The following is a 15,672-nucleotide window of genomic DNA, read 5'->3' as shown; positions in this document are numbered from 1 at the left end:
TTTTATATTTAAGTTAATTTGTCTTCTTTCTTTTTTTATTCCACTTATGAGTGATATCATGTGGTATTTTTCTTTCTCTTTCCGGCTAATTTCACTTAGAATGGTATTTTCCAGGGACATTCATGTTGCTGCAAATGGCATTATGTTGTCATTTTTGTGGCTGAATAGTATTCCATTGTATAAATATACCACAGCTTCTTTATGCAGTAATCTGTTGATGGACATTTAGGTTGTTTCCATGTTTTGGCTATTGTAAATAGTGCTGCTATGAACATTGGGGTGCAGGTGTCTTTTTGAATTAGGGTTCCTGCTGGATATATGCCCAGGAGTGGGATTGCTGGGTCATATGGTAAGTCTATCCCTAGTCTTTTGAGGAATCTCCATACTGTTTTCCACAGTGGCTACACCAAACTGGATTAACTTTTTTTTTTAATTGAAGTGTATTTGAATTACAGTGTTGTGTTTCTCCTTCATTGTTTGTTTTTTTTGTTTGTTTGTTTTCTTGTTTTCTTTAAATCTTCATTTTTGAAGGAAAGTCTTGATGGATATAGAATTCTTGATTGCCAGTCTTTTTCTTTCAGCATTTTGATTATGTTATCCTACTGCTCCCTGGCCTCCATGGTTTCCAATGATAAGTCACCGCTTACTGAGGATCCGTTTTATGTGAGGCATCCCTTCTCTATGTTTGCTTTCAAGATTCTCTTTTTCTGACTTCCAGCAGCTTGATGATGGTACATCTAGGTGAAGCTCTCTGAGTTTGTTACACTTGGGCTTGTTGAGCTGCTTGGATGTGTAAATTAATGTTTCTCATCAAGTTTGGGAGCTTGATGATGTCCCACCAGTCTCTGAGGTTCTGTTCACTTTCCTCCACTCTTTTTCTTTCTTTTCCTCAATCTGGAGACTCTGAATTGACCTATATTCAGGTATGTTGATTCTTTCTTCTCTGCCTGATTCTTTCTTCTCTGCCAAGCCCCTCTACTGAATTTTCATTCTGCTGATTGTACTTTTCAACTGGAGAATTTCTATTTGTTTCTGTTTTTTAAATAATTTCTATCTCTTTATTGATCATCTCTGTTTGGATATATTTCTCATACTTTCCCTTAGTTCTTTAGACATGATTTCCTTTAGTTCTTTGAACGTATCTAAACTAGCTGACTTAAAGCCTTTGTCTAGTAAGTTCAACGTCTGCCCGTCCTCAGGGATGGTCTCTCTTGACTGCCTTTCCCCCACTCTGTATGGATCGTGCCCTCTTGTTTCTTTTAATGACTCGTCACTTTCTGTTAACATTTGGACATTTTAAATAATAAAAATATGGCCACTCTGAACATCATTTTCTACCCCCGCCCAGAGTTTACTGTTTTTGTGTGTTTGTTTAGTGACTTTCTGAATTAATTATGTAAAGTCTGTATTCTTTGTGATATGTGGTCACTGAGGTTCTGTTCAGTTAGCTTAGATACCAGCCAATGATTAGACAGAGCTTTCTTTAAATGCCTGAAACCAGTAAGTCTCACAGTCCTTGCCAAGGGGCTTTGGGTGTCTTTTGGGGCACACCTTCAACACTCATCCGGGCAGTTTACAGCTCCACCTTAGCCATCACATGAGTGCCAGTGCAAGCTTCAGGGTAAGCCTGAGGTGAGAGCCTAGGCCCTTCTCAGGACTTCTCCTGAGCTGCCCGTAGTCTAGATTTCCAGTAGTATGTTGGAGCTTTCCAAAGCCCCCTGTGGACATCTCGTTCACCAGCTTTTCCTTTTACGTTATTTCAGTTACCCTGTTGTTTGCCCAACTGTTACCCACTGCCTTAGGCAGCCTCAATATTAAACAACTGCTTCTGATTATTTTTAATAACTGCCCCTAGGGGAAAGGCTGTCTGCATGATGTCCGCTCTAAGTCAGGTTAGATAAACACAGTCTTGTGAGGGTGGTCTTGCGGAAACTCACTAGACAGGTCAAATCACGACAGCTCTCTGGCAGTGGGCTTTGAAGGGGTTCCGATCCTTCTTTGCTCCCTTTCAGTGTCTATAAGGCTGCTGATTTCCAAGGTTACTGTAGATCTGAGGAGGGGTAAGTGGGAATAGGGCAAGTTAAAACATGTGAGGTGCACTGTTCTTACCACTATTCAGATGTTTTTCTTGAATCAATGCTCCGCAGATTGCTGCAAGCTTTTGGTTAATTTCCAGAGTTTGAAAAGGTATTCTCAAGATGTTTTCCAGTGTTACTGTTTCTTTTACAGAGCAGAGGACGTTGAGAGGTCCTTGTTCTACTCTTTCTCTGACATACCTTTTCAGTTGTTTTAGCTTCAACGTTGTTTGTTTTATCTTTGGAAATATGAGAGAGAGTATGTTTGAAGAGAAGTGAGTCCTGGCGTCTGTCTCAACCATGTGAATGGCATGTTCTCTCTGAAAACACTGGCCTCAGTTTTTCCATCTGCAGAGGAGGTGTGCAAATGCATCTCTCCATCTCTTCTCCCGTCCTCTGTGGATTAAATGTGTTATGTATTTGGAGAAGCTTTGATCCCTTTGGAGGAAAAGCAGTTAACTTCTCTAAGGCTGCAGGACTGTTACTTCCCAGTCTGCTTCCCATTGTGTGCCCCGGATTGGGCCACTGAACCAACTGCTCTGTTCTTCTCCGCACTCCGCCCCACCTCTTTCTAAGGAAGGGACAGTGCTCATTCTCTCCGTAGACATGCCAGTAAATTTAAATTGCTTTAAATGTCTTTAAAATTTCTTCAAGTAGTTCAGGAAAAATTGCAGTTGTTATTTGCAGTTTGATAGGAAGTTATGGTTATTTTGCACACATGCAGTATATTTTAATTCAATCATAAATATGTGGTTATTAGAAGTTTTTTTTTATTACACACAATACTAGAAATAGAGTTTTGAAAGCCCCAGTAGTCCTTTACATGCTACCCCTTTTCTTGGTGTCAAGTACCTCCCTAGCTCCATCAACCCAAGCTTCTCTGTGGAAAGTGGTTAGAACTCACAACTTACTTTTTCAGTTGTGCTCAAATATACTGAACATAAAATTTACCATTTAAACCAAGCTGAAGTGCACAGTCCAGTGGCATTAAGTACATGCACGTGCTTTGCAATGTAATGTATGTATCTCTTTTTGAAAAATACAGATTCCACAGTTCCTAGACAATGTTTGCCTTGTGAGCCAACATCGTTATCACAGGTAAACAGTGTGGACTATGCTGTTTTGGTCATTCATTTTGCAGGAAGCCATGAGCTTTGTAAAATGTGGGAGGTGTTGATTTCATAGGTCAGGCTGCCTTTACCTCATTTCATTTCTGAAAACAACTTAAATAACCCAGTTGTTCATACACAGTATGTTTAACTTGCATCTCTTTTTTGGTGCTGCAGGTTGTAATGCCGGCTGAAATTAACAGCCAGACAGCCGTGTCAAGAGGATTGTATCAGCCAGCAACAACCTTTATGGGCCACCACCTGTCAGCCGTCTCGAGCATGGGAGATTTCAGTATGGAGCAGAAAACCCCCCAGCCCACAAAGAACTTTTCAATCCCTGACCCACGTTCACACCGGCAGACAGCCCAGAGCAGAAATGTGACAGGCAGCTGTGTAGTACAAACTAATAGTGACACGCGGTGCTTAAGTAAGTCTGACAAAACAGATGGAAAGACATGTCTTCAGATGGGTGAGAAAACGCCAGTCACAGCTGGCGCATGGTCCGAGGAGGAACAGACTCATTGCTTGGAGACGGAAGGCAGCACGCGTCAGGGCAGGAGTAATTTATCTGAAGGCCAGAAGTCTGTTGAACTCCATCCCCCGTTACGGGGGAGATTAAGTCCAGAGAACAGAGCCAGTGACTTAAAGGGTGACAGTTCCAGCAGATCCGAGGGATCCGAGGGAGCAATTCTGACATGGGAACATAATGAAGTCGAGGAAGACAGAGCCGGACTGCCAGTCCCTCCGGCATCAGCCTCAGAATATGGCACATCTGAAAACAAGTGTCCTCCAGAGAGGCCGTCTGCCCGGGCAGCTTCCTCAGGTGGGGCGAGAGGCTGCGATTGTCTGCTGATTTTTGTGGGTATTTAGTTTCTCTGGGCGGTGGTGGTCTTAGGTAAGAATACAAATACTGTCTAATTTTATCTTTGTCGAAAAACAAAGTTACTTTGCCAACAAATTCCATTCTGATGAGTTCTTAAATACACATGTGGAAATACTTTTGCAAGTAAGTTCTCTGATTTTTTAAACCCACTGTGATTTTTTAAAAATTTTTCATAAGTTTTAAAATACTGCAAATAGCTGTGGATTGTTTCTGCACATTTCTCATGGATGAGGAATTCTTCTCTGTGAGGTAGAACATCTTACCCACTTCTCCCTGAAGTTCATGATCAGTAATCTGTTTATATCCCCTGTGACAGATCATCTTCCTCGTGGGGACCCAGAGTCACAGAAGCCTTTCAGGAAAATGCAGGAAGAGGAGGCAGAGGAAAGTTCGATCAGCAGTAGTGACCTCACAGTGTCTGTAAGTGAAGATGATCTGATTTTAAAGAGCCCAGAACCACAGCCAAATCCAGGTGACAACGTGGAGGGAGAAGACGGAACCGAGGCCTTAAATTTAATCCTCTCTGGGCGAGAAGGAGATGCCCCACTCACAGGGAAACATCATTGTATTTTGCAAACCCTGAGCTCTCCTGATTCAAAAAAGGAATCTTCCGCTAACTCACCAACAAGAGAGTAAGCCGCTCGGTTTTGGTTTTTTTTACTGTTCTGTTTTTAATTATAGGCATTTTCAGAGACCATTTCATGGGGAATATATTATGGAACACTCAGCCATGAAGGTTTAAGCTCCGTAAGTCTCACAAATAGTCTTCTAGATAAGGGGTAATTTTCTTTCTTTTCTTTTTTTTTCCTTTTTTTTTTTTTTAATGAAATAGCTTTGAGAGTCTGAATATCATTGAAATCATGGTCCTTGGCAGTTAATAATTGTATCTAAACAATCCATGGTTAATTCATAAGTCATTCTCCCACCCCATACCTGCCATCCTTTGAGAAAGTACATCATTTTGGAGTTGTTCTAACACAAGCGACAAACACTTAAACTTGCTAGGAAGTCAGCTTTAGAGACTAAGAACTTTGTGTCTAATTGATTTGCGTAATCCTTATATCCCTTGCCATAGTGTTATTTTTGTCATATGATTAAATATGAGTTAATAAGGTTTTCTAAGCCAGTTTTCCTTTTCTGAATGTAAAAATGAGGACATTGGAATTTTTAAGGTTAAATAGGAACATTAGTATTATATATCTTGAGTACTTATAATATCCAACTCATAAAAGCTCATATATGATGGTTTTTACTAGTAATTGGAGATACTTGGAATTACAGAAGATGTAGAAACTGTTGAGAACCAGTCCTACAATAAAAGTAACACTAATGGCGTCAGTTCTCTTAAGGGTGGAAGGAACCCAAGTCAACAGCCTGAGGTGGGGCTTGCCTTTCACAATGAGGAAGCCAAGGCCAGGGGCACAGGAGCGACACACAGGCCTGGGGCTGGCCCCCCGGGATGTCGGTGCACCGTGAGGCTGTCGCCCTTTACCCTTTCTTCCCAGCTGCCCCAGCAGCAGTGAGAAGGTGGTGGGCGTCCTTGCGTGGGGGTGTGTTCTCTTCAAAGCACCACTGTCCCTGTTCATATGTTGCCTCTTAACCGCTCATTATCTCCTTACGGTGAGAAGTTTGATTCATAGTCTGACTGACTGCAAACTGATGTTTAAGAAATGCTGACTAAGAGCATCCAGGTACAAAGTGCTTGCGCTGTGGACGGAAGAACCAGCATGGCTCCTGCCCTTGGGAGGCTGGCTTCATTGCAGAGGCAAACCAAGTGCCTTTTCCTAGTAACAGCACGTCTGTCTCATCACAGAGGTGTGGGTGCTACGGACATCATCAGACACTTTATTACTAGAGAGAGAGCGCTTCTACTGTAGGCTGGTATTTGCAGGCTGCTTTTTACAGCAGCTCACTGGGCAAGTTAGTCCTTCGGTAGGCTAACTGGAGGACTAGTGAACCTCCCAGGGCTCAGTCTCTGTCTGCCATGAAACAAGTTGAGTATGTGTGTAGAATTACAAATGTTCTATTTCCTGTTGTCCTGTATGAATGACGTTTTCCTCTGACTTAAAACCGAGCTCCTTGAAATTTTGGGATCTGGTTTTCCAGATTTGTTGGAAAGTGGAGGTACTTGGGGAATTTTTGAGTGTTTATCTTAATAAAATACCTCAGAATGAAAGGTCAGTCAGCAGTGGTTGTTTTCTGTGTCTGTGTCACCCAGCTTGAGCCTGTGGGCTTTGTGTGGTGAAGGTCCTCCCCACGAGGTGGTGGAAGGTGGTTCTGAGTGATGCTGGTTGACCTGCCAGCGTCCTCTTATTTCCTCCTCAGCATGGGCCCTTCTCCTTTGCTCTGACGGGTCATTCTTAACCTGAGGCTGTGGCATCCTACTTACCAAGTACCACTGTGACCTCAAAGGTCCCTATCTCAGTTTACTTGAGGATCTGGAGGGGGCCTGGAGAAAAGTTCCTCAAATGAATTTTAGTTAACAGAGGTGAAGAGGTGGGACAAAGGAAGACACACGGAAAGATGTGACCAGGAAACTGGAAGCTCCAATTTGATGGCAGCGATGATGGTCGCTTCAGGCACACCTCGAGATGTTCTAGATCAGTTCCAGGGCCCCACGATAAAACGAGTATTGCAGGAAAGCAAGTCACACTGGTATTTTGGTTTCCCGGTGTGCGTAAAAGCTGCGTTTTACACTATGCTGTCGGCTGTTAAGTGTACAGTAGCCCTATGTCTAAAAAACAGACATACCTTAATTTAAAAATATCCTATTGCTAAAAAATGCTAACCATTATTTGAAAATGCAGGGTTACCACAAACCTTCAATTTGTAAAAAAAACGTAGTATCTGCAAAGCTCAATAAAGCAAGGCCTGCCCAATATTATGTCTGGTGCCGCTGAGTGGTGGCAAAGGGTCAGGAAAGGTTTTATACAGGTGACGATGCAGCATCTTGAAGGCTGTACAGGCTTTGAATAAGCAGGAGGAAGGAGTGGGGTAAATTGGGTCTGAAGGAAGAGTATGACCAGGAGTGCAGGTACGGAGAACACAAGGAGCAGGGCCGGCAGGGTGTGACTAACAGCGCTCTCGGCAGGCGTTGTTATAGCAGAGGGCTGACGTGTTGCCTGGCACCTGGTTGAGAAAGGCCCTGAATATCCAGCTGATTTATTTAGGTTCATCTCTGGGTTTCACAGAACGTTGAAGGCTCTTTTGAGAGAAGAGTAGCATGGTGAGTAACTTGACTCAGGAGAAGTAATCGGACATCCATTAGTTTCATCAGGTAGACGCAGACGGAATTCTGAGATGGCCCCTGAGATCCCTGCCCCCTGGCGTACACCTGTGTAGCCCCCTGGCCTCCAGCGCCCGCGGGACTGTGAGTTGGTGGAGCTCCCCCGCATGGCAGGCTGTTGTATGACAGGTTTAGAATTTTGCAGAAACAATGAAAGTCTCAGATCAATTGATTTTGAGCTAATCAAGAGGAATTATCTAGAGTGGGCCTGATGTAAACAGATCAGGCTTTGGAAAGGACTGGGCTCTTACAGAAGTCAGAGAGATTCAAGGCCGCTGAGATATTCTCCTGTTTACCTTGAAGACACGAGCTGCCATCCTGTGAAGGTGGGTGGTGGGAAATGGTGTGCGGCGTCTGGGAGCCGAGGGCCTCAGGCCTTCAGTCACAAGGACCTGAACACTGCCAATACCAGTGAACCTGGAAGCAGACCCTGAGCCATAGATGAGATTGTGCCCCAGCCAACACCTCAATTTCAGCCTAGTGACACTGAGCAGAGAACCCCGCTAACCTAGAACCAGACCCGGCACTGTGAGATAAATTTGTGTTACGTCCTTAATTTATGAGGCAGCAGTAGAAAGTTAATACAGTTGACAAATTGGAATCAAAGATTATAACTTTGCAATGGGTAGAAGTCACTCCGCGTAGTGACCTAAAACGGCTGGATCAGACGTGTTCTCGTGACGACAGGGTGGCGGAGTGAGCAGCCCAGCAGCCAGTAACCTGCGCTCGTCCTTCCCTGTACCCTCACCATCTGAGCAGGTGTGTTTCACACAGGGCCACGTGCGGGTGAGCAGGGGTGGAACCTGGGAGACTGGCAGGGACCTGGAAAGGTGGGTGTGCACGTCTGCATTAACCAACAAGCGGGTTCTCTTGCACATGTTACTGCTCTGGTTCTTTCTCTAGTGAATGAGCAATGTATTGAGACTATGTTTTGTGTTGTGTGTTTACGGATACATGATGTCCGATATCCATCCACCTTTGCAGTGTCACACAGAAAAGTTTCCCTGCACCGTCCACTCATCTCTCTTTCCTTCTCATCACCCAAACCCCTGGTAACAGGGATTTTTTATTGCCTCTGTAGTTTTACCTTTTCCAAAATGTCATATATTTGGAATCATACTATATGTGACCTTTTCAGATTGGCTTCCTTCACTAAGCAAAATGCATTTTAGATTCCTTCCTGTCTTTTCATGGCTCAATATCTCATTTCTTTTCAGTGCTGAATAATATTTCATTATCTGGATGTACCACGGTTTACTTATGCATTCACCTACTGAAAGACCATCTTTGTGGCTTCCATGTTTTGGCAATGATGAATAAAGCTGCTGTAGACTGTGTGCAGGTTTTTGGGTGGACATAAGGTTTCAGCTCGTTTGGGACAATATCAAGGAGTGCAGTTGCTGGATTGTACGTGAGACTGCGTTTAACTTTGTAGGTAACCAACAAACTGCTTCCAGTGTCTTTGCCATTTTTATCCCCATGAGCAGTGAATAAGAGTTCCTGTGGTTGTCCATCCTTGTCAGAATTTGGTGTTGTCAGTTTTCTTGATTTTAGCCATCCTAATAGATACGTAGTGGTATCTCATTGTTTTAATTTGCAATTTCCCTGATGACGTATGATGTTGAGCATCTTTTTATGTACTTATTTACCATTTGTATATCTTTGGTGAAATGTCTGTTCAGATCTGCCTGTTTTTTAGTTGGGGTGTTCATTTTTTTTATTGTTGAGATTTAAGTCTCTTTGTATATTTTGGATACAAGTCCTTTATCGCGGAGAGAATGTGTTTTACAGATATTTTCTTTCAGTTTGTGGCTAGTCTCTCTATTCTCTTAACAGTGTCTTTTTGAGAAGAGAAGGTTTTGTGTTTTTGTTTTGTTTTGTTCTGTTTTTTCAAGCCATTAGGAGTGGCCAGCCCTCAGTGAGTGCCGTCCCATTACTACTGCTGAATTGAGCCACTCGAGGCACCCACCACCATCTTGAGAGCCCCAGAAGGTTTTTATTTTAATAAAGACCAACTTATCAATTTTGTTCTTTCATTGTGTTTTTGGTATTATATCTAAAAATCATCGCCAAACCCAAGATCACCCAAATTCCCTCCTATGTTATCTTCTAGAAATATTATAGTTTTGCATTTTTACATTTAGATCTGTGATCCATTTTGAGTTAATTTTTGTGAAAAGCATAGGGTCAGTGTCTAGACTCATTTTTTCTGTGGGGGTATCTGTTCCAGTACCACCTGTTGAAAAGACTATCCTCTTTCCACTGAATTCTCTCTCCTCCTTCATAAAAGAACAGTTGGCTATATTTGTGTCAGTCTATTTCTGGTCTCTGTTGTGTTCCATTGATCTATTTGTTTCTTCACCAGTACTGCACTGTCTTGAGTATAGTTGCTTTATAGTAAATCTTGAAGTCTTGTAGTATTCAGGCCTCAGACTGCATTTTTCTTTAGTGCTGTGTTGGCTCCTCTGAGGTTTTTACTTTTCCCTATAAACTTAGAATCAGTTTGTCAATATCCAAAAATAAATAAATAAATAACTTGTTGGAATTTTGACCGAATTGTGTTGTGTCCATAGATGAAGTTGGGAAGCACTGACATCTCAACAGTGTTGAATCTTCCTGTGCATGAGCTTGGAATCTCTCTTCATTAGTTAGATCTTCTTTGATTTCTTTCATCAGTTTTGTAGTTTTCTCCATGTAGTTCTTGTACATATATTGTTAGACTTTTTCTTAAATACTTCTCTTTTTGGTGCTAATGTAAATGGTATTGTTTTTTTAATTTCGAATTCTAATTGTTCATTGCTGCTATATAGGAAAGCAATTGGCTTTTGTATATTAACTTTATATCCTGCAGTACTGCTATAATCACTCATTAGCTCCAGGGTTTGGGGGTTTTTTTTTTTTTTTTTTTTTGGTCAATTCTTTGGAATTTTCAGCATAGAAAAGCATGTCATATTTGATTGAAGATAATTTTATTTCTTCTCAACCTACATGTCTTTTATTTCCTTTTCTTATTTTGTTAGTTAGGATTTCTAGGACAGTGTTGAAGAGGAATGGTGAGAGGAGTGGTGAGAGGGGACATCCTTGCCTTGTTCTTGCTCTTGTTGGGAAAGAATCTTGTTCTTCCCCATTAAGTATGATGTTAGCTGTAGGCTTTTGTAGGTGTTCTTTATCAAGTTGAGGAAGTTCTCTTTGATTCCTGGGATCCTGAGTTTTTATCATGAATGAGTGTTGACTTTTTTATATGCTTTTTCTGTACCTAATGATAAGATCATCTGATTTTTCTTCTTTAGCCTTTTAATGTGATAGATTACATTCATTGATTTTCAAATGTTGAATCAGTCTTCTGTACCTAGGATAAAGCTCATTTGGTCATGGTGTATAATGTTTTATACATTGTTAGATTCAGTTTGCTAGTATTTTGTGGAGGACTTTTGCGTCTATGTTCATGAGAGATACTGATCTGTAGTTTTCCTTTCTTGTAATGTCTTTATCTGTTTTTAGTATAAAGGTAATGCTAGCCTTACAAAGTGAGTTAGGGGGAAAAATGAGTTAGGAAGTATTCCCTCTGCTTCTAGCCTCTGAAAGAGATTGTAGAGAATTGGTATAATTTCTTCTTTACATGTTTGGTACAATTCACCAGTGAACCCATCTGGACCTGGTGCTTTCTGTTTTGGAAAATTATTATTGATTCAATTTCTTTAAGTTAAATGGTTCTCCTGATATTATCTGTATCTCTTTCTGTGATATTTGGTAGATGGTATACTTCAAAAAATTGGTCCATTTCATCTAAGTTATCAAATTTGTGAGCATAGAGTTTTTACTATTCCTTTATTTTCCTTTTAATGTCTGTAGGATCAGTAATGGTGGCCTCATTATTTCTGACATCTGTGTCTTCTCTCTTTTTTTTCCTTGGTTAGCCTGGTGTTATGGAATGTTTCTGTTCCCAAATTTATATGTTGAAGCCCCGGTGCCCAAGTGACTGTACCTATAGACAGAGCCTGTGAAGAGGTGATCAAGGTTGAATGAGGTCAGAAGGGTAAGGCCCTGATCCTACAGGGCTAGTGGAGCCGTTATAAGAAGAGGAAGAGAGAGACACCAGAGCTCTTCTTTCTCTGCCATGTGAGGACACAGAAGGTGGCCAATGTACAAGTTTCATCAGGAACCAAATCAGTCAGGACCTTGACTTTGGGCTTCCCTGCCTCCAGAGTTACGAAAAATAAATTCCTGTTGTTGAAGTAACCCAGTTTGTGCTATTTTATTATGGCAGCCTGAGCAGACTGATATGCCTGGTTAGAGGTTTATCTGTTTTGTTGATTTTTTTTTTTAAGGACCAGAACCAGCTTTTTGTTTTGTTGATTTTTCTTTATTTTATTGTTTTCAATTTCATTGATTTCTGCTCTAAATTTTATTATTTCTTCTGCTTATTTTGGATTTAATCGGCTTCTTTTTTCTCATTCCCTAGGGTGGAAGCTTACATTATTGATTTTAGATCTTTCTTCTTTTCTAAAACAGGCATTCAGTGCTATAAATTTCTCCATAAGCACTGCTTTCATTGTGTCTTACAGATTTTGATGTTGTTTTCATTTTCATTCAATTCGAAATATTTTTACATTTCTCTTAATACATGGGTCAAATGAGAAGTCTTATACAGAAATACATTGTTTAAACTCCAAACGCTTTTAGATTTCCTATTATCTTTCTGTGATTGATGTCTTAGTTTAATTCCATTGTGATCTGAGAGCACACTTACTATGACACTTTTTGTTCTCCTAACTTTGTTGGGGTGTGTTTTATGACCCAGAATGTGGTTTGTCTTGGCAAATGTTCCACGTGAGCTTCAGAAGAATGTGTATTTTGCTATTGTTGGATGAAGTGTCCTATAAATGTCAATTAGATCCAGTTGAATAAAGGCGCTCTCCATTCCGCTGTATCCTTGTTGACTGTTTACCTGCTGGACATAGCAGTTACTGATGGAGTTGTGTTGAAGTGTTCAACTGTAATAGTGGATTTATCTTTTTCTCCTTGCAGTTCTACAGTTTTTGCCCGTGTATTCTGACGCTCTGCCGTTGCATGCGTACACGTAGAGGATTTTTATGATACTGTGTTCAGTTTTGGGTGTTTATCCTGCTTGGGGTTCTCCAGCCTTCCTGGATCTCTGGTTTGGTGTCTGTCATTAACTTTGGAAAATTCTCAGCCATTATTAATTCAAATGTTCTTCTTTCTCTCTTTCTTCTCCTTCTAGTAGTCTCATTACTTTAGTAAGTTTTATAAGAAACTTCCAAACTGTCTACCAAAGCAGTTGTACCATTTTGCATTCCTACCAGCAGTGAATGAGAGTTCTTGTTGCTCTACATCCTCACCAGCATTTGGTGTTACCAGTGTTCTGGATTTGGACCATTCTCACAGGTGTGCAGTGGTATCTTGTTGTTTCAATTTGCATTTCCCTAATGACACGTGATGTGGAGTATCTTTGCATATGCTTATTTGCCATACGTACATCTTCTTTGTTGAGCTGTCTTAAGGTCTTTGGCCCATTTTTAATTAGGTTGTTAATTTTCTTACTGTTGGGTTTTAAGAGTTCTTTGTATATTTTGGATAACAGTCCTTTATCAAATGTGTCTTTTGCAGATATTGTCTCCCAGTATATATGCCTTGTTTTATTCTCTTAACATTGTCTTTTGCAGAGTAAAAGTTTTTCATTTTAATAAAATCTAGTTTATCATTTATTTCTTTCATGGATCCATGCCTTTGGTGTTGTATCTAAAAAGTCATTTCTATACCCAAGGTGTGGCCAAACCCTAGGTCTGTCTTCTCTTAGGTTATTTTTTAGGAGCTTTATAGTTTTGTGTCTTATGTTTAGAACTGTGAACCATTTTGAGTGGATTTTTGTGAACTGTATGAAGTCTGTGTTTAGATTCTTCTTTTTTTTTTTTTGCATGTGGATGTCCATTTGTTCCAGCATGTGAATGAAAAGTTAACTTTTTTTTGTCTAGTTATCCTTCATTTGAAAATATTTTTATCTTTTTTTTATTGCGATACAATTGAAATATAACCTTATATATATATTTCAGGAGTACAACATAATGATTTGATATTTGTTTACATTGAGAAATGATCACCACAGTAAGGCTAGTAATATCCATCACCACATATAGTTAAACATTTTTTCTTATTGTGAAAATTTTAAGGATTTACTGTCTTAGCAGCTTTCAAATATATAATGCTGTGTTGTTAACTGTAGTCACCGTGCTCTATGTTACCGCATCAGAACTTATTTATTTTATAACTGGAAGTTTGTACATTTTACTGCCTTACCCATTTGGCCTCCTCCCACCCTTTGCTTACCAAACCACCAATCTGTTCTCTGTATTTATTAATTCGGTTTTGGGGGGGGGGATTCTTCATATAAGTGAGATCATACAGCATTTGTTTTTCCCTGAGTGACTTGTTTCGCTTAGTATAATGTCCTCAGAGTCCATCCATTTTATCATAAATTGCAGGGTGACTAATAGTCCCCTGTAAACATGTACCACAATTTCTTTATCCATTCATCCATTGATGGACATTTGGGTTGCTTCCATATCTTGACTATTGTAAATAATGCTTCAGTGAACATAGGGATGCATATATCTTTTCAAGTTAGTGTTTTCATTTCCTTTGGATAAATACCTGGAAGTGGAATTGCTGGATCATATGGTAGTTCTATCTTTAATTTTTTGAGGAACCGCCATAGTGACTGTACCAATTTACATTCCCACCAGCAGTGCACAGGTGTTCTTCCCTTTTCTCTGTATCCTTGCCAACACTTGTGATTTCTTGCCTTTTTGATGATAGCAATTCTAACAGATGTAAGATGATATCTCACTGTGGTTTTGATTTGCATTTCCCTGATTTCTAGTGATGCTGAGCACCTTTTCAGGTACTTGCTGGCTGTCTGTATATCTTCTTTGGAAAGATGTCTATTCAGATTCTCTGCCCTCTGCTATTAAGTTGTATGAGTTCTTTATATATTTTTTGGACATTGACCCCTTATCAGACATATGATTTACCAATAATTTCTCCTCTTCAGTGGGTTGCTTTTTAGTTTGTTGCTGGTTTCCTTTGCTGTATAGAATTTTTTTAGTTTGATGTAGACTCACTTGTCTATTTGTGCTTTTGTTGCCTGTGCTTTTGGTGTCATATCTAAGAAATCTTTGCTGAGAACAGTGTCAGACAGCTTTTCCCCTGTTTTCTTCTAGGAGTTCTACAACTTCAGGTCTTACAGGTCTTCAATCCATTTTGAGTTGATTTTTGTGTGCTGTAACATAAGGGTCCAGTTACATTCTTACATACACATGCATGTAGCTATCCAGTTGTTGACAAGACTGTCGTTTTCCTATTGTGTATTCTTGACACTCTTGGTAAAGATCAGTTGACTGTGTGCATGGATTTACTCTGTTCCATTGGTCTCTATATCTATATTTATGTCAGTACCAAATATTTTGATTACTGTAGCTTTGTAATATGTTTTGAAATCAGGAGGTGTGAGTCCTCCAGCTTTGTTCTTTTTTCTCAACATTATTTTGGCTATTCAGAGTCCTTTGTGGTTCCGTACGAATTTTAGAATTGTTCTTTCTTTTTCTGTAAAAAATGCCACTGGGATTTTGAGAGATTGCATTGAATCTGTTGGTGACTCAGGGTAGTGCGGCCATTTTAACAATACTAAGTCTTCCTTTCCATGAACACGAGATGTCACACCATTTGTTTGTGTTTTCTTTAATTTTTTCCAACAGGGTTTTGTAGTTTTCAGTGTGCAAGTTTTCTGCCTTTTTGGTTAAGTTTATTTTTAAACAGTATCTTACTCTTTTTGATGCTATTGCAAATGGGGTTATTTTCATAATTTCCTTTTTAGATTGTTTGTTGTATAGAAATATCACTGATTTTTGTGTGTGGACTTTGTATCCTGCAGCTCTACTGAGTCATCAGAGTATAAATGCATTTTAAAGCCGGGGCCCTGAGAGGAACGTTAGGAAATAAGCACACGGGAAAGCAGCCCACGGCCTGAGTCCACATCCAAGGTCAGGGAGACCAGAAGGAACCAGAAAGGAGTCTGGGAGGAGTCTGCAGTGAAGAGTGAGGAGGACCGAGGCAGGGTTGTACTGCAGATGCCGAGTGGGGTGGTTGGGGTGGGGTTTAGAGAGACTGAGTCACCTTCCCAGGTCACAAAGCTAGCTGGAGATGGAGCTGACACCCAGATTGACTCATGCCCTAGGTCCTCTACTCTGCCACGCAAATCCCCGCCGAATAGTGCTGTTCCTTCTAAAGCACCAACTCTGTGCC

The 15,672-nt window shown here is 40.4% G+C and overlaps 1 protein-coding gene across 4 annotated transcripts in view; it reads left to right on the top strand.

Annotated features, from left to right (window-relative positions):
• The window catches only part of KIZ (kizuna centrosomal protein), a 90,857-nt gene that overhangs the window by 26,656 nt on the left and 48,529 nt on the right, over positions 1-15,672 (top strand). For all 4 annotated transcript variants that reach the window (XM_072943693.1, XM_072943691.1, XM_072943692.1 and 1 more), the window contains 2 exons: positions 3,362-4,007; positions 4,384-4,699. In XM_072943693.1, the coding sequence (XP_072799794.1) occupies positions 3,362-4,007; positions 4,384-4,699 (962 nt within the window). The remainder of the gene's footprint in view (positions 1-3,361; positions 4,008-4,383; positions 4,700-15,672) is intronic.

The sequence above is a fragment of the Vicugna pacos genome, chromosome 19, assembly GCF_048564905.1.
Source record: "Vicugna pacos chromosome 19, VicPac4, whole genome shotgun sequence".
Lineage (NCBI taxonomy): Eukaryota > Metazoa > Chordata > Mammalia > Artiodactyla > Camelidae > Vicugna > Vicugna pacos.
The sequence above is the reverse complement of the archived record's forward strand: the minus strand, read 5'-3'. Positions and strand labels throughout refer to the sequence as shown.